Source organism: Neohortaea acidophila (assembly GCF_010093505.1).
Source record: "Neohortaea acidophila strain CBS 113389 unplaced genomic scaffold BDY17scaffold_11, whole genome shotgun sequence".
Lineage (NCBI taxonomy): Eukaryota > Fungi > Ascomycota > Dothideomycetes > Mycosphaerellales > Teratosphaeriaceae > Neohortaea > Neohortaea acidophila.
Window position 1 is genome coordinate 575,718 of NW_022985520.1, and position 22,056 is coordinate 597,773.

Sequence of the window (22,056 nt, forward strand, 5' to 3'; positions counted from 1 at the left end):
TCCCCCCCGCCTCCCTCCATCGACTCGTTCTACAGCCAAGACTGCCTCTCTCCCTCTTCCCTTTGTACAAAGCACGCTGCGCACGCCCTTGACACCTGCGGCAGCCACCCGAAGTCGCATGTCCCACATCAACCGCAACAACAAACGCCAACACACCGCAGCCGCCGCTCGAATCGGGCGGGGGGGGCGAGCATTCTCGTGCGCCATGCAGTCTCCCGTGCACGATCGTCGACGGCCAACAATCGCCCTCGTTGAAGATACGCCCCCACCCACACCCACCAGCCCGCGGACGACAACAAGTTCCGGTCCGCACGACAGCTCTGCTACCAGCTCTGCTGCTGCTTCGCCCTCTTTTCGCCTCAGCGAGCGCGCCCTCTCTCCTGCCAGGATGGCCTTCAGCGCTGGGCCACTCTACACGAATGCCATTATGGGCCAGGCGCCTTCTGCTGTTGAGCGGGAGCATGCTCGCATTGCGAGCTCGTCCATCTTTCGACAGGATTGCATTCAGATCCACGAGGAGCTGGATCATGCGGGGTGCGAGGACTCGGAGTCGCTGCATTATGAGGATGCAAGCCAGGTGCCTTACACCGGGGATGAGGAGGGTTGGAGAGCGAGGCGGAATCGCTTGCTGGGTTTGCCGTACGTGGATGGAACGCATGATCTGTCGTTCTTCTTGAAGACTACGGGGCCGACTGCTCCGCCTCGGCAGCCGGGCAGGATGGGAGCCCCGCACGCGCTGGAGGAGAAGAACAAAGTGGTGCGGTTTTGGAACTTCAAGCGGAAGCGTGGTCGTGGAAAGTAGGTGTGCTCCTTTTTCTGCGGGCGAGAGCCGTCAGACTGACTGAAATAGGCCGAGAGACATCCCGTACGATGCTGGTGGGCTGTTGGCGAAAGAGCCTCCATTCAAGCAGAAAGTGTCTTCCAAAGGTAGCAGTGTACCACATGGCCGGCTCTACTCGAGCAGTGCTCACGAAAGAACAGGCATCCGATACCTTGCGCTCGACATGAAGAATGTGAAGCCGCTCTACGCGAAGGGCATGAAGAAGAGACCGAGGGTCATGGACTCTCAAGTTCCCGTCGTCGTCGAGAGACAGGGCAACGACCAGTCTGGGGTTGAGCATAAACCAGTCATCAAGCGAAGACCATTGGCCAGGCCGTCGACGCCCGCAAATGAGCTTGAGCGTGTTCTATCGCCCGCTCGGGAGATGGCCGTCGCTGTGGGTGGTGGACGAACAACACCAGTCCCTATCCGACCGCCGGCATCGAGTCCCCCAACGCCCGAGCCGCTGTCCGCGATTTCAGTCACTCGTTCATTCATGACCGATCTCGGCGGTTCCTCGCCCAAGCAGTCCTTCGACACAGGCATTCTATTCGAGAGTACCCACCCCTTCATGAGTACGAGTCGCAGTCTGCCGATGCTCAACACCGAGGCAACAGAGGAGCAGCTCTCAGAACCAGCGGCTGCTGGGCAAGAGGAGGATCATGGACCCAAACAACATTTGCCTCGCCGGTTCCCAAGTCAGCCGTTGCTCAATCGAAAAGAGTCGATGGCGGGTCCCGCGAATCCCCGCAGCGTATCCCACAGTCCCGGACTGCCTGCACGGAGCCCATTGCGGTTGGCACGAGGCGCCACCAACACCAGAGATCGAGAACCGTCGCAGTCCACGGTCAAAGCAAGCACCAAACGCGCCCCCAGTATCGAGAGCAACTTCAGCTCGAGAATGCAGCCTGCTCTCCTTCGAGCGACGGTGGTAACAGAGTGCACTGGCCCCATCAAGCGTCCAAAGTCGCCGATGCCGAGTGGGAGCGCTTCTTCTCCATGCCGAAAAGAACGCATGCGAGCACCAAAACTGCTCGACCGGCCAGCAGCGGCCTCTAGAGCCATCGATGCCGTGGTGAATGACGACAATCCTCCGGCGCCACGTCAACGTCTTCGCAAAGTCCGGCCTCATATCCAAGTACCCGATGGCAAGCGAGCGAACCCGCTCACCACCCGCACGTCGTCGTCAGCATCGAGCGATGCAAGCTGGAAGAAAGTGACAGAGTTCACTCGCGTCCCCGTTCCGCACGTCTCGTCGGAAGATGGTCGCAGCAACGGAGAGAAGGCTGTGAACTCGCCGGTGTCGCCGGTGAGCTCGCGCGACAGTCGAAATGACGCGATGACATTGAGTCCAGTCATGCTAGTCGCCGAGGAGATTCCGTTGTCCAAACCCAGGTCCGGCAATTCGAAAGCCTCCGGGAAGTACGCACCGCGACCTCGATCGGCTTCCGTTCCTCGAAGCCAGAGACAGAGTCGGCCAGGCACGCGTACACCATCCAGACCTAGCACGCCTACGGAGGGCAGTCATCGCAAACAGCACACCCCGCCGATGCCGTTGCCGCCTCCGATGAAAGCTCTGCCACCTACGCCTGCCGTGCCGACAATGAACAACGCTGCAAGACAGAGTGAGATGGCAGGCTTGTCCACAAGGAGACAACAGCACCCGCTCGTCCCACTTTACAGCAAAGCCCCGGAGATTGCATCATCGAGATACGCCGAGCGCGCTCCGCACGTCGTAAGTCAGACGCAACGGACTCCGCTAACATCCACCTTTCCAAGTCCCAGCGGAGGCCTCGACACTCGCGTGGACGCTCTGGAGCGGAAGAATGCGCTTCTACTTGCCGCTTTGAACGCGATGGTGATGACGAATGGCCGGCTGAACAGCTCGACGGTCGCGGATGTGATGCCTCGAAGACCAATGGTGTGGCAAGACCGAATTGCGCGGCGGAATGCGGCGTCAAAGGGCGGACATGGTGGTGAAGCGTTTGATATGTATCTCAACTCGAGGCAGAACAGTCGACATCGGTAATGTGGTGGATCGTGGTGCGCCTGCTTGCATTGGAATATGGATGGAGCTTGTGTGTATCTAGGGGGCAGTTCTTCGATTTGATGACTTACGAGCTTGTCCGCGATTATATAGTCGTAATGGTTAATTGTTAGTAGTAATTCCCATCACGCTTTGTTGGTTTCCCGTCGCTGCTGTCCTTCTTGGGTGTACCTTTTCGCTTGTTACATCGAGGTCTGCTGTTCATGCGGCCATGAGGAGTAGCTTCCAATCACTTCTCTCACTCTCTTTGGTCAGCCAGTTTACGAACAGCCTATGTTCACAGCCCTCTATGGTGTGATATCATGTTGGAGATCGCGTGATGGCTTTCGAGCGTGTAAGCGACTGCAGCAGCCGAAACAGACTACATTGACCACGGGCATGTCGTGCAGTCAGTGTCATTCAGGAGCGCATCCATACAGAAATCTAGTGAATGAGATAGACATATCGCAGCGCAGCGCATACAGATACACACAGGGAAAGTAGTAGGCTCGTAGGCTCTGAGCACGTGAAGTGGGGCTAGAGGGAAAGCGTCCAAGCGTCCTCTCCCCGTGCCGCTCCCGCCGGACCCGAGCTCGTCCGATCACGCTATCCCGAATTGCGAATCTCCGACCTATCACCGATCGAGTGGATAGACAGCTTTGAACAAGGACAACGCGGACTATGAGGAAGCGTGGAGGATCAGTGCACGATGAACTTGCATCATTCACGTGTCCTTCTGCGTTTCTCTGCGGAAGGCGATCATCGAACGTTATATACACGCGTCGACTGTGCTTTCACGTGTGCAGCATGCCATTCGCTACGCTGACTGATAGCGCGGCGTTAGTGGCAGTAGCGCCCGACGGCTGAAAGTGGAGACGGCGAGGGAGGTCTTTTCCTAAAATCCCCCTCGCATGCCTGCGCTTCTTTCCCAAAACTCTCGTCTCTAAACCTCATTCAGCGTCGCTGACTTGGACGACTTTCGCGCCGCGACTCGTTGCCACTGCGCAGCACTTCCATCCTCCGCCGCCCAGAAGCGTGTTCTGCTGTGCGCCGGTCCAGCTGTGCGCCCCGCCCACCCACCCGATCGTTCCTTCCTCGCCCTGCCTTCTTTTTTCGGCTTTTCGCGCTTGCCCTTTCTGCGCTCGCTCGCTCGCACCTGCCTCCGCCTCCGCCCCCGCCTGCCCTCCATCCTCCAAACAGGCAACGGAGCGACGTTCTCTTTTGATCACCCTCCCTCATCCTCACTATCCCTCTTTCATCCCTCCCGCCGCCGCCGCCCATCCCGACCTTGGCGACGCGTCTGCTTGAAGCCCGTCTGCACTTTGCCGTCGCACCCTTCGGAGTCTGCCGAACCACCGCGTCTCGACTGTTGTTCCTCCCTCTCACACCAAACAGGCAACTATCTCCACATCCTCAATCCAGCCTAGCTTGACCACATCAAAATGGTAAGTCGACCTCACCTGCTTGCACATGCGTGTTGCCATGAGCCCTCACTCTCGTCGCCCACCTCACCTTGACTGACCTCGCCGCCGTCGCAGTCGGCCGAAATCATCAGCCACGACCCCAACGCCGACCAGGAGCACGACGACCTGGAGAACGGCGGTGCCGTCGAGAGCCGCGGCACCAAGCGTCAACGCCAGAGCAATGCCGCCGACGATGACGACGACGACGATGACAAACCCGGCCGTGAGCGACGGAAGATCGAGATCAAGTTCATCCAGGACAAATCTCGCCGTCACATCACTTTCTCCAAGCGCAAGGCGGGCATCATGAAGAAGGTACGCGTTAAACATAATGCCATCCACGTGCTGTCATTGAATCTCGCTAATGTCGCGCTCCCAGGCCTACGAACTCTCCGTCCTCACCGGCACCCAGGTCCTGCTTCTCGTCGTGTCGGAAACGGGCCTCGTCTACACCTTCACCACCCCGAAGCTCCAGCCTCTCGTCACCAAGCCAGAGGGCAAGAATTTGATTCAGGTGCGTTGATACATACCGCTCTCGTGACATGACCCTCACTCACACTCCTCCTAGGCCTGCCTCAACGCCCCCGAGCCCGCCGATGCTAATGGCATCGACGGAGAATCCAACGTCGAGTCTCCCGAAGACTCGCACGCCGCCCCGCCTGCCATCCCACAGGCAATGCCGCAGGCAGCCATGCCCAACAGCTCTGTCCCGGGGCCGTACATGACCGCCGACCACCAGCAAGCCATCCAATACCAGCGATACCTCCAGACGCAACAAGCGCAGGGCGGATACCCCATGCCGCCCCAGCAGGGAATGCATCAGCAACGCTAGGAGCAGCCTGATGACCTCTTCTCTCCGCGCGAGGTCACGCAAAAGACGGAGCTCAACTAATCATTGACTCCAAACACGTGCGGGGGGAGTTGGGCGGGCCAGATCTGTATCACATTGACCGTATCATTTGCGTGGCGTTTCAGGCGTGAGAGAGCCGGTGGAGATTGCGGAGCAGGCAGGCAGAGGGGATGCACTGACGCGCGACGAAAAGCAGCCTCTTCTGTTCGCGTGCGGCAGCGTTTCGTCGGAGAATGCTAATATAATGGTTCACTGTGGGGGAAAACAGAACACGTTGTTTGGCTACGGTTCGCTGAAGTGTACTATATAGCTATACACTGCTAGTCTTCTGCTGCCTGTGCTCTCTTGTGTTTGAGTCTCACGTTCTCATTGCGGCCAGCATCTACATCGTCGGCTATTCCCAAGAGTGTAAATTCGCCGAAATCGGAAGGCCCGCTCATCCCAAAACGTCACTTCTTCATACTGAATAGCATGAGACGCAACGATTCTCCATTGATTCTTCAATACAAATCTTGCAACACCATGTCGTCAAACGCCAACCTTGCCGCTCAGTGCGAAGAGATACGAAAAAACTACTCGCCTTGCGATGTGAGTTCCCAAAGCCCAACCCTCCTCCAACCACCCGCTAACTTACCCATCCCACCAGGTCTCGGATGCCCTTCTAACACTCAAAGTCCCGCTGGGCGGCACTCTCGCCGACATCTGTACGTCCACATCCCCTTCATCAAAACCAGTCAGACCACCCATTGATGTTCCCCCAAGCCCCCCTCCCAAGCAGACACGGCTACACCAACCGCCTCGTAGCGCCCATCAGCACAGTGCTCTTCGTCCCCAACGCCCACCAACCCGGCGCCTCAATCCCCAATCTCCCCCTAGTGCCGGAGACGTCCAACTTGCCATCCGACAAGCACTTCTCCGACCTCGCTCCGTCGGGCTCCGTGGTGCTTATGCAACAGCCGCCGCACCAGACGGCCGCGCTGCTGGGCGATATTGTTGCCACGCGGTACAAGTATCGCGGCATTCAGGGCGTGTTTGTCGACGGGCGGGCGCGCGATGTCGTGGGGATTGGAGAGGTGTGTAAAGCTGACGAGGACACGCCGTTCACCGCTTGGACGCGGAGTTTGAGCTCGTCGGGCACGAGTGCTGAGGCGAAGCCTTGGGCTGTTGATGTGGAGTTGCAGATTGGAGGGGTGCGTGTGAGGCCGGGGGATGTGCTTGTTGCGGACGAGGGGGAGAGGGTGTGTTGTGTTATTCCGGCTGAGAAGCTGGGGGACGTGCTGGCTTTGCTGCCTGTGCAGAAGGAGGCTGATGACGGGTTGTTGGCTGATGTCAGGGCGGGGATGGGGTTTAAGGAGGCGTTGAAGAGGCATCCGAAGCATTACACTTTGCAGCATTGATGCGGCGCTTTCTCCTGGCTAGATCGTCTAGATTATTTCATTTGTATAGAAGTGCATACACGTGCTCAGCGATGGCGAGACTGCTCGTCAACCCCGGGCTTTCGATCCCCAGCAGGTTCACAAACCCTTGCACCCCTTCTTCCTTCTTGATGTAAAAGTCGATAAAGTCCCCCTTACCCGTATTCTGCGCTCCAGACTTGCCCAGCTTGGGTCGAATGCCACAGTAATCCAACGCCACGCTGTCAACATCCAGGCCAGGCAGATAAGACTTGATATCCTCCAGAGCAGCCCGGAAGCGCTCGCTATTGGCATTTGGCGCAAGGTCGACGGGCGACTCAATCCATTCCACATCAGGGCCGAAGCGCACACGCCCGCCCATGTCAAGGGTGAGATGCGTGCCTAGGCCGCCGTGCCCGGGGATCGGGGCGGGGTAGATGAGGGTGGAGGGTTTGGGGTGGGATTTAGAGTAGGAGTAGTAGGTGCCTTTGGCGTAGAAGGGGGTGCGGTGTCGGTCGGGCGGGAGGATCATGTTGTTGATTCCGCATGCGTATAGGCCTGCGCTGTTGATCAATGTCTCGGCTGTGATGAAGGTGTCGTTGTCGTCGTGTGATGCATTGGGACCAGGGCTCTGCGGTGAGGGAGATTCTGGCACTGGACTCGTCGATCCGGGCGGCGCCGTCCATATCCTCCAGTCCGGTTGTGACTTGCTAGGACTCCTGATCATCGACACCGGACTCCCAAGAGCCGTGATGCCCCCGGCTTCCTCAAAGTCGCCCTGCAAAAACTGCATATACGAATGGCTGTCCACAATCCCCGTACTCGGACTTTCCAGCGCGCCCGCCTCAGCTCGAACCTCAGGCTCCCGGCTCTGCGCTTCATCCTTGGAAATGAAGCGAATCGGAACATCGATACTCTTCGCGAAATCGTGCACGCCTTGCAGCGCAGCTAGCTGCTCCTCCGTCTGCGCTACAACCCACTTGCCGCAGTTCATGTGCGGTATGCGGTACTTCTCACACAGCTCGTACATCATCTGTTTCCCCTCAATGCACAGCTTCGTCTTGAGCGTGTCGTGCCCGTAGTATATACCGGCATGAATCACCTGCACAAGTTCATCCATCAGCTCCCGCATTATCACACAGACCGAACGTGGTGGCAAGGCAAGCGACTACCTCTGAATTGCGACTGCTCGTCTCGCTGCCCACCATGCCATGCTTCTCAATCAGCACCACCTGCGCGCCATCGACTTGCTGCAGTCTGCGGGCGATTGCTAGGCCGACTGCGCCGCCTCCGATGACGGCGTGGGTGAAGTCGGCTGAGCGGCGGGTGGTGGTGGTGAAGAGGCGAGAGTGAGGGGTGTGCACTCTTACGCCATGTCGGGCTAACATGGTCGTTTGAATGCGGGGGTGTGCATACTCTGGGAGATGCGGTGATGGAAGAGCGGATGTTGTGTTCGATGTAGAAGGTCTGATGTCAAAAGGAATAAGGCTTGGAGTCTGTTGCGGAAGTCGGCTGTGGAGGTGGCGATTGTGCCCAATCAGGCAGGTGTAGATGTAACAGATACATGAAGGCATAGATAAATGATGAACACCGAACAGATCGCCCACGAACACTCCCAAGAGCTTCCATTGATTATGTAGTGCCATGCATATTATGTGCTCTCCCGACTACCTACACATTTCCAACCTCAGCCTTTCCCATCCCGAACTCCACCGGACTCCCAAGGAAACCAGACATTCATTCCCATCATCAAGAGCAAAGACTCAATGCCCCTTCCTTGACCACCACGACGATCCACCCCTCCCCTCCTCCGCAACCTTTCCACTGACCTCCCGCCTCCGTCCAAACCCATGCTCCGCCACATCCACAATATCCACCCCCGTGCGACTCACAACCCTCCCCGCACGATCCTTCTTCTTCTTCGGCGACTCAGCGTACCCGTAGCCCCCAAGCGCACTGAACCCCGTACTATCGAAAGCCGCCGCGTCAATCGTCCCGTTCGACTTGACCGTCTCATTCGACAGAATCCGACCGGCTGACGCGGGTGTGGTTTTGTACTTGACCGTGCCCAGCACGCCTCGAGTCGCGGCCGCGAGATCGCCGTAGTATTTGCGCTTCGGGGTCGCGACGCCTTTCACGCCGTCATCGTCGGTGGCGAATCCATCGTCGTGGTCTTTGTCGTCGGAGTAATACGAGGAGGTGGTTGAGCGACTGATGACCGTCACGTTGCGGCTAAGGTCTGCATTGCCGTGGTCTTCTCGCGTGGCGAGGGGCTTGCGCTTGATGAAGGAGGATAAGGGGGCGTCGTTGTCCGCGTCGGGATATTCGGTGTCGGTCTCGACGGGTGGGGTGGGAGGGTTCATTTTGAGGGGTTGGGGCATGAGAGATGGGTTCATGCCGTGCTCTTCGTCGACGAAGCCTGGGGTTGGTCCGCGGCTGTTGGGGTCTAAGTCTGAGGCTTCAGTGTCGAGCGCGTACCAATTGTCGTGCAGCAGGTTAGCTTTCTGCTGAGAAGCGATGGTGTTGCGCGAGGGAGCGGCGTTGGGCAGCGCTGGGGATGCTGTTCGCCCGAAATCCGTGATGTCGACTTCCTTGCGCAGTGTTGCAGATGAGTGTGGCCGGGATGCACCCTCTCTGAGCGGAGATGGCCTGGAGATGTACGGACTCGCAGGTCGGGAAAGATTGACTTCCTCAAATCCGTTCCGGGACAGACGACCCGTCTCGGGGTTGTGCGGCAAGAAGGAATCCGTGGAGCGCATGCGAGTGTGGCTGAACGGAATCTTGTGGAACTCGACATCGTCCATATCCTTGGATGCGTGCGACAGTCGAGAATGGCGGCCGACATCGAGCGTGCTCCCAGAAAGAAAGCCCGCCTTCTTCTCCGCCCAAGCATCGCCGGTCAACGTGATTTCGCTGTTCTTGTACTTGTGCTTGCTCATACGCGTGGATGTCCGGCTGGTCAGGTTGTCCTCCAGCGGATTCGCATCGGGCGGGAGACTGGCGATCTTCTTGAAGGTAAGGGCCAAGTATAGATCGAGACATGCGCTGACTAGATGGAATCCGGTGATGACTGCTGAGACGGTAAACGTTGCGAAGAGCAGGTCCGTCGTATCAGCCTTCTGCTTCAAGAGGCTGGCCCAGCGGAATGGGTCAGAGGGGTTCGCAAGATAGTTTGCCCTTGCGTTGAGGCACATGATGATGTAAAACGGGAGGAGGGCCACATCTGTCACGAGGGCGAAGACATGGTAGCTGGCCGAACTGGCGGCAGTGCGGGCGGTGGCAGATCGGCAAAGATGGTAGAGTGCATAGAGAGTGGCAATCACATCCCATGCAGGCTGTGGCGCAAGTCAGTATCGTACCAGAGGTATATTGCTCTCCTGAGTGGGATAAACTTACGGCGACTCGGAGTAACCAAGAGATGACATTGCTGATATTCTGGATCAAGATCATGGCCACGAGCAACCCCACCGCCGCCAATTCGGTGAGCACGCGTAGCCCAAGCTGCACCCTTCTGACGTACGTCACCGCCGTCTTGGTGTGCGCCGGCATGGGCTTGTACTGGACACTGTGTCCGGCAAAGACAGTCCAGCTATCGGGATGCTGGTTGTAGTTGACCGTCGTCGCCTCGCTGAGAGGCCGTTTCCTGCTCCGAGTGTGGAGGTCATCGCAGGCCTTGGGCGTGTAGTCCACCTTTTCCCCGTCGAATCTCAACAGCGGCCCATCCTGAGCGGATCGAGGGCTGTCTTGCGCCGCGAGATATGCTGCTTCGGTGACTGCTTTGGGATTGAAGGTGGAGGAGGATTGTTGGGATGTTCGTTGCGAGAGAGGCGTGCAAGGAGGGTAGAGGAAAGTGCCGCCGCCCATGGCAGCGACGCGCTGGTGGGAAGCCGGAGAGTGAGCGGATGGACAGTATTGACAATGCACACAGCGCGATGGAGACAGTATCAAGCAAGATAAACGATTGGGACCCTGTACAGTTGCGGTTGTCGCATGGAAAGCGACGAGAGGTGTCATAAAACCTCCGAGAGGGTCGGGGGGTTGGAGTCAACACGGCTGGTAACCCGAGCAACCGGCTCCAACCCACCAATTCTCCCCGACGCCGTTGCCCGTCGTATCGCCGATTCCGGCCGGACGTCATTCGTCAGATGAACCAATATTTCTAGTCGCGTTGCCATCTCATCACTCGATGCATTTGCGACTGAGACAAAGATGAACATCGCCCGAGGCACGTCTTTCCTCTGCCAGACGTGCCGTCACTCCGTCCATGGCGCTCTCAAGAGGAGATCGCCCGCTAGCTATGCCATCCAGCAGAGATATAGCACGGGCACGCGAGAGCGTCCGTTGCACCTTGCAGTCATCGGATCGGGTCCGGCTGGCTATTACACCGCATATCGATTGATGAAGAAACTGCCCGATGTCCACATCGACATGTTTGAACAGCTGCCCGTCCCGTATGGCTTGGTGAGGTTTGGTGTAGCTCCTGATCACCCAGAAGTCAAAGTGCGCAATTCCATCCTCTCTTACCTGTGACGAGCACAACTGATCGATGCATCAAATAGTAGAAATCCGCAGAAACGCTGGAAGACGTAGGCAAATGGCCAAACTTCAACTTCGCCGGCAACGTGCAAATTGGGAGCGGTGCAGGCGAATTGCCGCTGACATCTATTGCGCCACACTACGACGCCGTGGTATTTGCTTACGGCGCATCGAGAGACCGCCGGCTAGGTATTCCCGGCGAAGATCTAAAGGGAGTCATCTCCGCCCGGACGTTTGTGGGGTGGTACAATGGCCTTCCCGAGTTCGCGGACCTCAAGCCTGATTTGCAGTCAGGGGACACGGCGGTGATTATTGGACAGGGTAACGTGGCGATCGATGTTGCGCGTTTCCTCCTTTCTCCAATCGACAATTTGAGGAATACGGATGTTGCTGAGCACGCGCTGGAAGCGTTGAAGCACAGCCGCATCCAAGATGTGAAGATCATTGGACGACGGGGTCCATTACAAGCCCCATACACCATCAAAGAGCTCCGCGAGCTGCTTCAGTTACTCGGTGTGGGCTTCGCACCTCCACCCGAAGGATGGAACGACCTGATCCAAATCGAGCGCAAGAAGCTCCCGCGGCAATTGAAACGAATAGCAGAGCTTCTGGAACGGGGCTCCCCAACACCGATGGACCAAGCGACAAAGGCATGGCAGCTGGGCTACCTGCGCTCTCCTACGGAATTCCTTTCATCGACAGGAGATCAGCTAGAGGCCGTCGGCTTCGAGCAAACCGAATACGCATCCGACATGTCCTCCGTCCTCACCAGCGATCCCCAGCAAAACCTGAACGCCATACGCGCGATCAAAGTCAAAGGCACGGGCAAGAAGACACTTCTCCACGCCAACGTCGCTTTCCGCTCGGTGGGGTACCAAGCCGCACCTCTGCCGGGCTTCAACGAGCTAGGTATCCCCTTTGACGAGAACACCGGCATCATCCCCAACGACATGCACGGTCGCATTTTGTCTCCTGATCGTGGCCCGGGCGGCTCACTAACAGCCGGCCACGTGCCGGGCATGTACTGCGCGGGCTGGGTGAAACGAGGCCCCACGGGCGTGATTGCGAGCACGCTCGACGACGCATTCCACACCGCGGACATCATTATGCAAGATTGGGAGAGCGGAGTCAAGTTCCACGAGGGCGAGGGGCAACGCAAAGGAGGCTTTGAAGCGGTGCAGCGCGAGATGAAGGATCGAGGTGTGCGGGTCGTGAGCTGGCCGGCTTGGTTGAAGATTGATGCCGAGGAGAAGCAGAGGGGAAAAGCGAAGGGTAAAGAGCGGGAGAAGATTCGGAGTGTTGAGGAGATGTTGAGGATTGCTGATGTTTAGATTAATTATACATCGACTATGGCTGATCGCTGCAGTCTTGTTCGATCTGTCCCATCCGGTTCCCATATCACGTCCAACCAAACGCCTTGTGCCCGTTCCGATCGTCACCATGAACTTCCGATATGTATCATTTCAATGCTGCGAGTGTAGCGAGGACCTCGGGATTGATTCGAGCGGCGTTGCGCTCTCGTTGCTTCTCGCCCGGCGATCGAGTGTCGGTTGTCTTCTTCAATTGTGTCTTGCCTTTGGAGGAGAACATCGACTTTAGCAGATGGGTGGAGGAGGAGGTTGTCGAGGTTGAGATCAGCGACGCGTTGTCGGATGCGTTGTGCATGGCTGGCATTATGTTTTCCGTTTTGACCTTGTAACGAGAGATTGGATATTGTGATTCGATCGATCAATCAAATGATGCTGTTTGGATGTGTATTACAAGATCGAAGAGCGGGCACAACACTGGCTACTTATGCGTGGCGTGAATACGGACATCTTGCCGCGATTGATGACTCCACGGACTAACCCCCCGTCCACCATCAGGCTCCAATGCCTTGGCAAGTCTTGACCGCCTGCTCTTGATTGGATGAGGCGGCGAACAGCGTGAGCAATAGCCTCAACACACACTCGGAATGAAGGCGGAGTTGGCGGAGTTGGAGGAGGTGAGACGGTGGGCGTGATGACTCCCAATGCTTGGCCAGAGGCTCTGCAGCCTACGCCAGCGAATGTGGATGCAGAGTTGTTAGAACGTCGCGCCGTAGTGTTGAAAGGCAGCATGGTAGGGACGACAGAGCATTTCCAATTGCTGAACTCACTCTTACTCACATTCCCGACCGCATGCACTGAGATTAGGGCACGAACTCGTGGCTGCTGATCGAGCAAGGCAAGAGTTGCGATATGTAGAGCTTGTCAGTCATGCTGAACGACCAGCTTCCCCGCGGCTGACATGACGGGCTGGCTCGGGGTATAGTAATCGCCCACTCCCACTTCTATCTCTTCTTCCCTCGGCTAGACAAATATACAAGACAACGCGGGCGTGCGGTTCACGATTGACTTTCAATAGTCAACGTACTCGACCGCAACACAGATATCATGATCACCAGTCTGCTAAGCACCCCCGTGATCGCCGGCTTGGCCATCGCCCTGCTCGCCCTCATCCTCGCCCCATTATTCTCACCACTTCGCTCTATCCCCGGGCCCTTCTTCGCCAGATGGTCAAGGGGATGGATGCTCTACCGTCTCTGGCTGGGCCGCTTCGATCGAGACCTTCTCGAGCTGCATCGCAAACACGGCCCGATCGTGCGATTCGGACCGTATCACTACAGCTTCAACAGCCCCGATGCCATCGACAGGATCCACGGCCACGGTACAGAGCTCGACAAGTCTAGCTGGTACGAGTCCTGGAATGACCCCGGATTCAAGACGCTCTTCTCCGAGCCGAGCGTCAAGGCGCACGCTCAGATGCGGCGCAAGTTCCAGCCGACCTTTACCATGTCGAACTTGGTGAGCTATGAAAGCTTTGCGAACGAGTGTATTGCTCTGTTATGCAAGCGTTTGGAAGAGATCGCCAACGGGCCGGGCGAAACGGATCTCTCTCGCTGGACCCTCGCCTACTCTAGCGACGCCGTGAGCATGATCTCCTATTCCAAACGTGTTGGTTTCCTCGATGCGGGAGAAGATGTTGGCGACATGTGGAAGACCTTGCACGGCAACTTTGCCTACAGCACCTTTGTCGGTGTCTTTTCGGAGATCCACCCGCCCATCGTTTCTTTCATGAAGTTCATACAACGACTTAAGCTCGGAACCGGCACACCCCGCATGTTCCTGGCTCGTTTCACTAGCAAGCTGATCGAGCAGAGGCGGGCAGAGCGATCGGATGAGAAGACGGCGGGCTCGCTTCCAGCTCGACCAGAAGACAGCACGCCCAGAGACATGCTCAGCAAATTCCTCGACTTGCACGATCAAGAACCCGCACGATTCACGCTAGGCGATGTCACCGTCGGCCTTCTAGGCAACGTCATCGCTGGCTCCGACTCGACCGGAGGCGCGCTTACAGCCATTCTCTACTGCCTTCTCAAAGATCCTCGCGTGCTTCAGAAGCTGCGTGACGAGATCTCTGCCGCCAGGGAGGCTGGTGCCCTGTCTTCCCCACCGACCTTCAAGGAAGCACACGACCTGCCATACCTCCATGCAGTCATCCACGAAGCCATGCGAATGTACGTTCACGTCGGCCTACCCCTCCAGCGAATCGTGCCCGCTGGCGGACGTGAGATCGGAGGAGTCTACTTCCCACCCGGCACTGTCGTCGGCGCCACTCCTTCCGCCGTTCATATGAACCCCACCATCTACGGACAAGATGCCCACGTCTTCCGCCCCGAGCGGTGGATCGATTCGAGCAAAGAGACGCTGGCGGTCATGAACCGATACTGGGCGCCTTTCGGGCTTGGCAGTCGCACGTGCATCGGGCAGAACATCAGCATGTTGGAGATGAAGAAGGTCGTCCCGGTTTTGGTATCTACTTTTGATCTGGAATTAGCTGGGGAGCTTCGGGCGGAAGGGGCGGAGATGCAGTGGCTTGATCGCTGGTTTGTCGGACCGGTGGCATTACCGGTACAGGTTCGATTACGAGGTTCCCTTGACGACAAGGAGTGAAGACTTGGGGATGATTCACCTCGCTCGAACTCCCCCTCCCGATCAACTACCCTCCGCATCGCTGTCCGAGACATCCACTTTCTGCAGTCCATCCACTTGCGCTTCTGGCATTGGGAGCGGAGTCTTCGGCCCAACACCGTCCAACCTCCCCAACATGAAGGCCGGAGCAGATGGCGCTGCCTCCTTCTCAGCCAGCTCGCGCATCTCATCCATAAAAGTCACCATCCCACTCGGTCGCTTCCGTTCGTCTTCATAAACAGGTTGTCGGAGACCGGTGGCGTCGATCGACCAGAATACAATGCCTCGCCCCCTTTCTACCGTCGTAGGCGCCGCGCGTGCTTCTTCATCCGTCAGTCTCGGCACTTGCAATGTCGGAGTAGGCTCCCGGGAGTCCCAGCACTCCACCTTCGTCCTTACCACTGATGGCAGACCTGGATGCTCCTTCAACCAGATCTCCGAGCACAATCTTCCCTTTAATCCTTCGAATACCGCTATGCGCAGTCGATTGTCCAGTGCAGTCGCCAGACACACCGCCCTTTTGTCGCCATCCGCTTCCGTCCTGGCTTGCTCTTCACTATCAATCGTGCGCTCATCGAATTCAAACTCCTCCCAGCTCTTGCCGCTCCAGTACGCGCGCTTCGCACGGTGCACAAACGTCGACGCGATGCAGTACTCCATTGCGGAACCGCCGCGGTGGTCATTAGCCGGGTAGCACGAGCGATCGCCACAGAATTCAGACCACTCGTCAGCTCCATCGTTGATGTCTTCCCACTTCCCGGCATCGTCCATTTTGTACTTTTCGTTTTTGCGGTCATCGGAGAGGGCCGTGAAGCGCGTCGGATAAGGTGGTTGCCAGGGGTATATGCGCAGTGTGTCTGGATTGAAGAGTGGAATGGTCATGCTGTCCATTTTGGGGTTGTTCACTTGCGTGGCTTGTTGAAGTCTTCTGGGTACTGAAGACAATGGCGTTCCTGCCGCTGGTGGTGCTCGTGTTTGCGCCAATCTCGACGCCGGTGTCACTTTCGCCGTCTTCTGAGGAGCTGTCTGGGTCAAAGCTGGTCTCACCTTTGGAGGTTCTGTCGCTTGATCCGGCATGCCCAACCCTGGCACATGTTCGCCCGCATCGAGGAGTTCCTGCGCCTTTTGCGTTCGTTTCACGCTGCGCTTCCGCTGGGCTCGATTGGAAGACATGTGTGAGGGAGGAAGAAGTGGGATCGTTTTCTTGCAACAACAATAAGAACTGCGACGGGAATGGCGAAGCAAGTGATGTGAGGTGAGGTTCTGTGTGAGGTGAAGATGCGGTATACTTGTGTGATGATGGTGCGGTCATTGCGTGCTGTTCAAACGCCGACGCTGGAGAATTTAGTGGTCGAAGCATTGTGACCGTCAGTCACCTGGCAGGTGTCGTTTGCGGTTGACGCTGGAGGAAGGCAGTCACGGTGGTACATTGGATTGCACGGGATGGAGGGAATGAAGACGATCAGCTAAGGGAGGCACGATGCACTTTCAGCCTTACCGTGTCACAAGCAAAGCACAAACGAAGTGTGCGTTTGAGTTGATATGGATACTTTGATCGCGTGAACATTGAAGCGATGGACGACCATGAGAGATGGATATCGAGAAGTATTACGAAGATGAGAATGGATCGTTGCATATAAAAGACTGCCCATGCTTCCGTGATTGCGCAGTCGGGATCGGAGCAAGTGTGGATTTTTCATTGGACGAGCGAAGGGGTAATATATGTAGGGACCGATCGTTGTACAAAAGAGACGTGCGTCAAAGGTGAGGTCGACGCATGGGGCCCTAAATTATTTAGGGGCGGGCACACGTGCAAACGCGTTCGCTACGCGGTGGCTCGTGCGACAATCTATGACGAGGTTGCCCGCGGAGTTTCGCGACAAGCGACAGCCCTGCAGCAAGCCGGACTCGCCGAACACGAAAGAAGTGGTCGCATGCAGTGTTTCTACTTGGACAACAACGCTTCCATCTCTCTGCACCGCTTGACATGCCCGCCATGTCTTCCGAAGCAGCAGGATCAGCGGCCAGCACGCCACCCACCTCTCCCGAGACTCGAGATGGTGGAACCTCGGAGGCAATGGAGAAAGAGGAGGCGAAGATGGCAGAAGCGCGGAGAGTAGAAGAGGAGAAGCGCGAGAAGAAGATGGCTGCTGAGCGCGAGAAGGATCTGAAGGGTGGGAAGCAGGTGGTCGATCAAAAGTACAAGGCGTTGCAGTACCTGCTCAATCAGAGCAAGCTGTACTCCACCATCATGCTGGAGCAGATGACGCAGCAGGAGGAGGCGGAGACGGCCAAGGATGAACGGGGGAGGAAGAGGGCGGAGAAGCGGGAGAAGCAGGCTGAGCAGGCTGCTCAGACGGAACAGAAGAAGGCTACCAGGGCGGCGGCGAGTGCGCAGCAGAGTGCTGAGCTCGAGGCGTCTCCCAAAAAGAGTGCGTCTGGCCGTGGTCGGTAAGTCAAGGAGACAGCGGTTTTGACATCACCTTGGATGCGCTCTGACAGCGACGAACAGACCTTCGAAGAGTAGTACTACAACCAAGACCGGCAAGATTTCCGACTACATGACCAAAGAAGACCTGCAGTCCAAGGCCGGCAAGACAACCATCTCCGAGGCTCTGGCGGAAGAAACCAAAGACTCCGATGTGAAGCCCGGCGATGTCGGTATGCAAGATCTCCGCTCCGCAAAGCAACCCGACCTCGTAACCGGAGGTTACATGCGCACGTATCAATTGGAGGGACTCGATTGGTTGACTTCGCTGTACGAGAACGGCTTGAATGGCATTCTGGCAGACGAGATGGGGTTGGGCAAGACGATCCAGACCATCTCATTTATTGCCTTTTTGCGGGAGAAGGGCGTGAACGGCCCATTCTTGATCGCGGCACCTTTGAGTACCACCAGCAACTGGGTTGCCGAATTCAAGCAATGGACACCCAAGATCCCCGTTTTGCTATACCACGGCAGCAAGCAAGAGCGGGAGGAGCTCCGGCGAAAGCGACTGAGAAATCCCGGGAGCCCTGAGTTCCCCGTCATCTGCACCAGCTACGAGATCTGCATGAACGATCGCAAACATCTCGCGCATTTCGGGTGGAAGTTTATCATTATCGACGAAGGCCATCGCATCAAGAACCTCAACTGCCGACTCATTCGGGAGTTGCAATCATATCAGTCTGCGAACCGTCTGCTTATTACGGGCACACCGCTGCAAAACAATCTGGCTGAGCTGTGGTCGCTTCTCAACTTTCTCATGCCTACGATCTTCGACAAACTGGAGTCTTTTGAGTCGTGGTTTGACTTCTCTGCGCTCAAAGAGAAGGATGGCTACGCGCAGATTTTGTCAGAAGACCGGAAGAAAGATCTCGTTAGCAGTTTGCACGCCATCTTAAAGCCGTTCTTGCTGCGAAGAGTGAAAGCGGACGTGGAGACCTCGCTGCCGAAGAAGAGAGAATATGTTCTATACGCTCCTCTAACGCAAACGCAGCGCGAGCTCTACGAGGAGATCCTGGCCGGCAACAGCAGAGCATATCTGGAAAACAAGATGGTGGAAAGCCTCAGCGGAACTGCAACCCCCAACAGCGTCCGTAGCTCAAGTCTGAAGCGCAAGCTCGCCGACGATACTGGCACGCCGAACAAGAGCGCGAAATCAAGTCGCGCATCTACTCCTGCAACATCGAAAGGCAGCGCACGAGGCTCTCGCCGCTCCAAAAAGCAGCAAGAGTACGAAGAAATCTCCGATGCCAAATTCTTCAAAAAGCTCCAAGATGCCCCCTCATCCCCCATATCCGAAGAGATGCAATCCGAAGACGAAGAAGAAGTCGAGCGCGCGAAAACACTCGCCCTCGCGAAGCGCGAAATCGGGCAAAAGAAGCTCCAGAACCCCATCATGCAGCTGCGGCAATGCTGCAACTCGCCGCACAACTTCTACTACCCCTTCGACCTCGACGACCACACGCCTGTCGACGAAAGCCTCGTCACCGAGAGCGGCAAAATGCTGCTGCTCGACCGCTTGCTGCCGGACTTGCTCGGCAAAGGCCATAAAGTCCTCATCTTCTCGCAGTTCAAAACGCAGCTTGATTTGTTGGAGACGTACTGCACTGAGCTGCGCTCCTGGCCGGTGTGTCGAATAGACGGCTCTGTCGCGCAATCCGACCGACAGGATCAAATCCTCGCCTTCAACGAGTCGGATTCAGATGCGAATATCTTCCTCCTCTCCACCCGTGCAGGCGGGCAGGGCATCAATCTCGCTGCGGCAGATACGGTCATCCTCTTCGATTCCGACTGGAATCCACAGCAAGACTTACAGGCGCAAGACCGCGCGCATCGCATCGGTCAAACTCGGCCGGTGATTGTGTATCGCTTTGCTACGAAAGGGAGTGTAGAGCAGATGCTGCTCGAGAAAGCGGATAGCAAGCGGCGATTGGAGAAGTTGGTTATTCAGAAGGGGCGGTTCCGGAATGTGAAGGGCGATGCGGGGGCTGGTGGAGATCAATTTGCGGAGCTGCAGGCGCTGTTGGCCAAGGATGACGGAGAGCGGATTGATATCGCGGATGGGAAGGGTCTACTGAGCGATGCGGATTTGGCGATTCTGACGGATCGCAGCCCGGAGGCTTTTGAGCGGGCGGAGAAGGGGCTGGAGAAGGCTGGGCAGGTGTTCAAAGCGGTGGTGACGAAGACGGATGGCGATGGGCTGTTGGAGAGTTTGCAGAAGTAGTGTCTGTCATTGAGGGATGATAGCTGTTGGCTACGTACTTGCATGCTATCTACCTCCCGAAGCCAAACCATCCTCTCTTCTTCTCCGGCTCCGGAGTCGCTTCCACGCCGTTCACGGCGGGTTTCTCTACTACCGGTTCAGCTGCTGGGACACTCTTCCTGCCTGGGTAATCGATGTAGTTCCACGCAACGTCCAAGAACAAAGGCTTCACAGGCACCGGCTCGATCTGCGGCGGGTACGTTACCAGCTTCTCCAAATCCACCAGCGTGCCGGGCTGCGGGAAGCGGTTGAGGTTCTTCACCAGTGGCTCCTGGTATGCCGCGTGCTTGGCGGCTGCAGCGTTGGCCTCGGCTTCGATTTTGTGCATTTCGACTAGGGCGTGCGTCTTCTGCAACGATGCGGCGATGTGCTCTCGCAGCGCTTTCGATGCCGATGTCAGAATGTCAAGGGTGGGCGGCGAGTCATTTGACGCTGCTGTTGAGGTGCTCGGGAGGGTTTGAGATGCGAGGTCAGAGGCGAGGTTGAGGAGGGCGAGGGCGTTGACGTGGTTCCCCAATAGACTGTGCGAGTAGGCGATGTTGAGGCACTTCAGCGCGCGGAAGTAGCTCGCTTTCCCATCGAGTTCCTCCACGAATTTGGCGTCTCGCATTGCGCCGCGGAGGCTTTTGACGGAGTTGATGCTTTGGATGCTGGCGTCGTAGAGGACTACTCTCTCCCTTAGTCGGGCGAGTTTGTGGCCGCGGCCCTCTTCTCGCACGGGATACTCGGAACCGTCCTTGCGTAGGCGCTTGGTCTTCTTTTGCTGCTGCGGCGAGAAAGTCATGCCGTCGTCTGCGCCGATGAGCACGCGGTTTCGGCCGACGCGCCAGCTTACGAGGTCGTAGTTGATGGCGAGGCTCGTGACGCGGAGGTCTTGCATGCGCGGATCGCCTTCTTCGACCTTTTCTTTCTCCAGCTCGTCTGTGGCTCGCTTCGTGGCGTCCGCTGCATCCTGCGAGGCGACCAGAATGTCATCGTAGGCGGCTGCTTTGTCCTTGTTTGATGCGGTGGAGTTGGAGGAGAGGTAAAATTCCAGCTTCGCTTCTGCCGTGTTGACACTCGAGAGAGCTTGACCGATGGAGGCATCGATGATGTTGGCTTTGCGGCCGCGCCATGTGATGCTGTTGGGCACATCTTGGGGTGAGGCTTGCTTCTCGCCATCGGTCTTTGGCGCGGGCTTGTCTTTTAAAGCGTAGGAATCGAGTTGCTCAACAGCTTTTACCAAGGCGGTATCATCTTTGGGGAAGTAACGCTTAGCGACTGTGGAAATGGCGATGGTGCGTGAGAGGTGAGCCTGGTATGCCGCGTATCGAATGGTCGGATCGATGGTGTTGGCCAGGACGTCACGGTAGATGTCCTTCTTGTCCTTCTCATACAATGCAGCATAGATCACTCGAGCCTCAGAGTAGTGCGTCAGACAAGCTCTCCAGCGCTCATCCCCCGACTGCCCATCCGTAGGCCGCTCCCCGCCCGAGCGCTTCTCAAATTCCTCCGCACCAGCCAGTGTGGCCGCGTACGCCCGGCCCTCTAGCACATCTTGCTCATTGGCTTTCGACGTGCCTTGGTCCTTGAGAATTTGCACCAGCTCTCTCGCCGCTTTGACCGCCTTCTCCAAACGAGAAATCAAGTGACTCCTCGTCGAGCCGGTGATGCCTCTCGCCGATGCATCTTCAATGTGAGAGCTCTTGATGTGCATCGCATGCGCCCACGCTCTTTCGGAGGTCAAGATCAACAGATGGGCGAATTCATGGTTGCTGCCCACGTCCTCCGCCGTAACGGGCTTGGGCGCGAACTTGTCTCGTTTGTTCGTTGCTCGCCCGAGGCGCTTGCGAGTCGCGAGGATTTGGCGGGAGAGCTGGGTGCGGTAGGCGTTGTAGTCTGCGATTAGCAGCGTCTCTCGCCGACTGGACACGAAGGCCGTAATGTCCATTGTTGTGGCGACTGTGGCACAAGTGTCACGTGTGGGAGGGGTGGTGTTGATGAAGCCTTCCTCATTGTTCAAAATCCATTTCAGAAATGAAGTCGAGCTTGGTGGGGTTGAGATTGATGCCTCAGGCTGCAACACCTGGCGACGTGGATTTGCAAGCGCTGTCTCTTCCACATCTCCAAAGAGAATCATCATCACCCATCAACGTCACCAGTGATTCGGTCAAATGGGCCACAGTTGAGGAGAGTCGCATGTCATGACAATGCAAGACGTCGGCCCAGAATGCAAGCCCTGGCAAAT

The 22,056-nt window shown here is 57.1% G+C and overlaps 11 protein-coding genes across 11 annotated transcripts; 7 read left to right on the forward strand and 4 right to left on the reverse strand.

The window, feature by feature from the left end:
* Positions 1 to 205: 205 nt before the first annotated feature.
* On the forward strand, positions 206 to 2,849 carry BDY17DRAFT_327547 (uncharacterized protein; the record flags this gene model as incomplete). Its single annotated transcript, XM_033737689.1, has 3 exons — positions 206 to 798; positions 851 to 927; positions 982 to 2,849. 3 exons carry the CDS (start codon positions 206 to 208, stop codon positions 2,847 to 2,849), a joined length of 2,538 nt encoding a protein of 845 aa, XP_033586163.1.
* A 1,467-nt stretch (positions 2,850 to 4,316) lies between these two features.
* On the forward strand, positions 4,317 to 5,499 carry BDY17DRAFT_349122 (SRF-type transcription factor (DNA-binding and dimerization domain)-domain-containing protein; the record flags this gene model as incomplete). The annotated part of the gene is made up of 4 exons (XM_033738159.1): positions 4,317 to 4,322; positions 4,385 to 4,624; positions 4,689 to 4,823; positions 4,878 to 5,499. 4 exons carry the CDS (start codon positions 4,317 to 4,319, stop codon positions 5,139 to 5,141), a joined length of 645 nt encoding a protein of 214 aa, XP_033586164.1. The 3' UTR covers positions 5,142 to 5,499.
* A 182-nt stretch (positions 5,500 to 5,681) lies between these two features.
* Positions 5,682 to 6,556, forward strand: BDY17DRAFT_327549 (ribonuclease E inhibitor RraA/Dimethylmenaquinone methyltransferase; the record flags this gene model as incomplete). Its single annotated transcript, XM_033737690.1, has 3 exons — positions 5,682 to 5,747; positions 5,806 to 5,863; positions 5,922 to 6,556. 3 exons carry the CDS (start codon positions 5,682 to 5,684, stop codon positions 6,554 to 6,556), a joined length of 759 nt encoding a protein of 252 aa, XP_033586165.1.
* Positions 6,557 to 6,593: 37 nt separating this feature from the next.
* Positions 6,594 to 7,941, reverse strand: BDY17DRAFT_318932 (FAD dependent oxidoreductase; the record flags this gene model as incomplete). Its single annotated transcript, XM_033736233.1, has 2 exons — positions 6,594 to 7,655; positions 7,726 to 7,941. 2 exons carry the CDS (start codon positions 7,939 to 7,941, stop codon positions 6,594 to 6,596), a joined length of 1,278 nt encoding a protein of 425 aa, XP_033586166.1.
* Positions 7,942 to 8,100: 159 nt separating this feature from the next.
* On the reverse strand, positions 8,101 to 10,551 carry BDY17DRAFT_349125 (uncharacterized protein). The gene is made up of 2 exons (XM_033738160.1): positions 9,950 to 10,551; positions 8,101 to 9,888 (listed from the first exon to the last, which is right to left on the reverse strand). Exons 1-2 carry the CDS (start codon positions 10,415 to 10,417, stop codon positions 8,317 to 8,319), a joined length of 2,040 nt encoding a protein of 679 aa, XP_033586167.1. The 5' UTR covers positions 10,418 to 10,551; the 3' UTR covers positions 8,101 to 8,316.
* A 109-nt stretch (positions 10,552 to 10,660) lies between these two features.
* Positions 10,661 to 12,420, forward strand: BDY17DRAFT_286391 (uncharacterized protein; the record flags this gene model as incomplete). Its single annotated transcript, XM_033732127.1, has 2 exons — positions 10,661 to 11,053; positions 11,116 to 12,420. Exons 1-2 carry the CDS (start codon positions 10,763 to 10,765, stop codon positions 12,418 to 12,420), a joined length of 1,596 nt encoding a protein of 531 aa, XP_033586168.1. The 5' UTR covers positions 10,661 to 10,762.
* On the forward strand, positions 12,406 to 12,835 carry BDY17DRAFT_304264 (uncharacterized protein). Its single transcript, XM_033734698.1, has one exon. The coding sequence runs from the start codon at positions 12,413 to 12,415 to the stop codon at positions 12,686 to 12,688; it is 276 nt and encodes a 91-aa protein (XP_033586169.1). The 5' UTR covers positions 12,406 to 12,412; the 3' UTR covers positions 12,689 to 12,835.
* A 668-nt stretch (positions 12,836 to 13,503) lies between these two features.
* Positions 13,504 to 15,063, forward strand: BDY17DRAFT_257139 (cytochrome P450; the record flags this gene model as incomplete). Its single annotated transcript, XM_033731659.1, has 1 exon — positions 13,504 to 15,063. The coding sequence occupies one exon, from the start codon at positions 13,504 to 13,506 to the stop codon at positions 15,061 to 15,063; it is 1,560 nt and encodes a 519-aa protein (XP_033586170.1).
* A 42-nt stretch (positions 15,064 to 15,105) lies between these two features.
* BDY17DRAFT_327554 (uncharacterized protein) lies at positions 15,106 to 16,254 on the reverse strand (the record flags this gene model as incomplete). The annotated part of the gene is made up of 1 exon (XM_033737691.1): positions 15,106 to 16,254. One exon carries the CDS (start codon positions 16,252 to 16,254, stop codon positions 15,106 to 15,108), a length of 1,149 nt encoding a protein of 382 aa, XP_033586171.1.
* Positions 16,255 to 17,179: 925 nt separating this feature from the next.
* Positions 17,180 to 19,790, forward strand: BDY17DRAFT_318935 (SWI/SNF chromatin remodeling complex component; the record flags this gene model as incomplete). The annotated part of the gene is made up of 3 exons (XM_033736234.1): positions 17,180 to 17,532; positions 17,609 to 18,656; positions 18,678 to 19,790. The coding sequence occupies 3 exons, from the start codon at positions 17,180 to 17,182 to the stop codon at positions 19,788 to 19,790; spliced, it is 2,514 nt and encodes an 837-aa protein (XP_033586172.1).
* On the reverse strand, positions 19,789 to 21,820 carry BDY17DRAFT_304268 (uncharacterized protein). Its single transcript, XM_033734699.1, has one exon. The coding sequence runs from the start codon at positions 21,757 to 21,759 to the stop codon at positions 19,840 to 19,842; it is 1,920 nt and encodes a 639-aa protein (XP_033586173.1). The 5' UTR covers positions 21,760 to 21,820; the 3' UTR covers positions 19,789 to 19,839.
* Between the last annotated feature and the right edge of the window lie 236 nt (positions 21,821 to 22,056).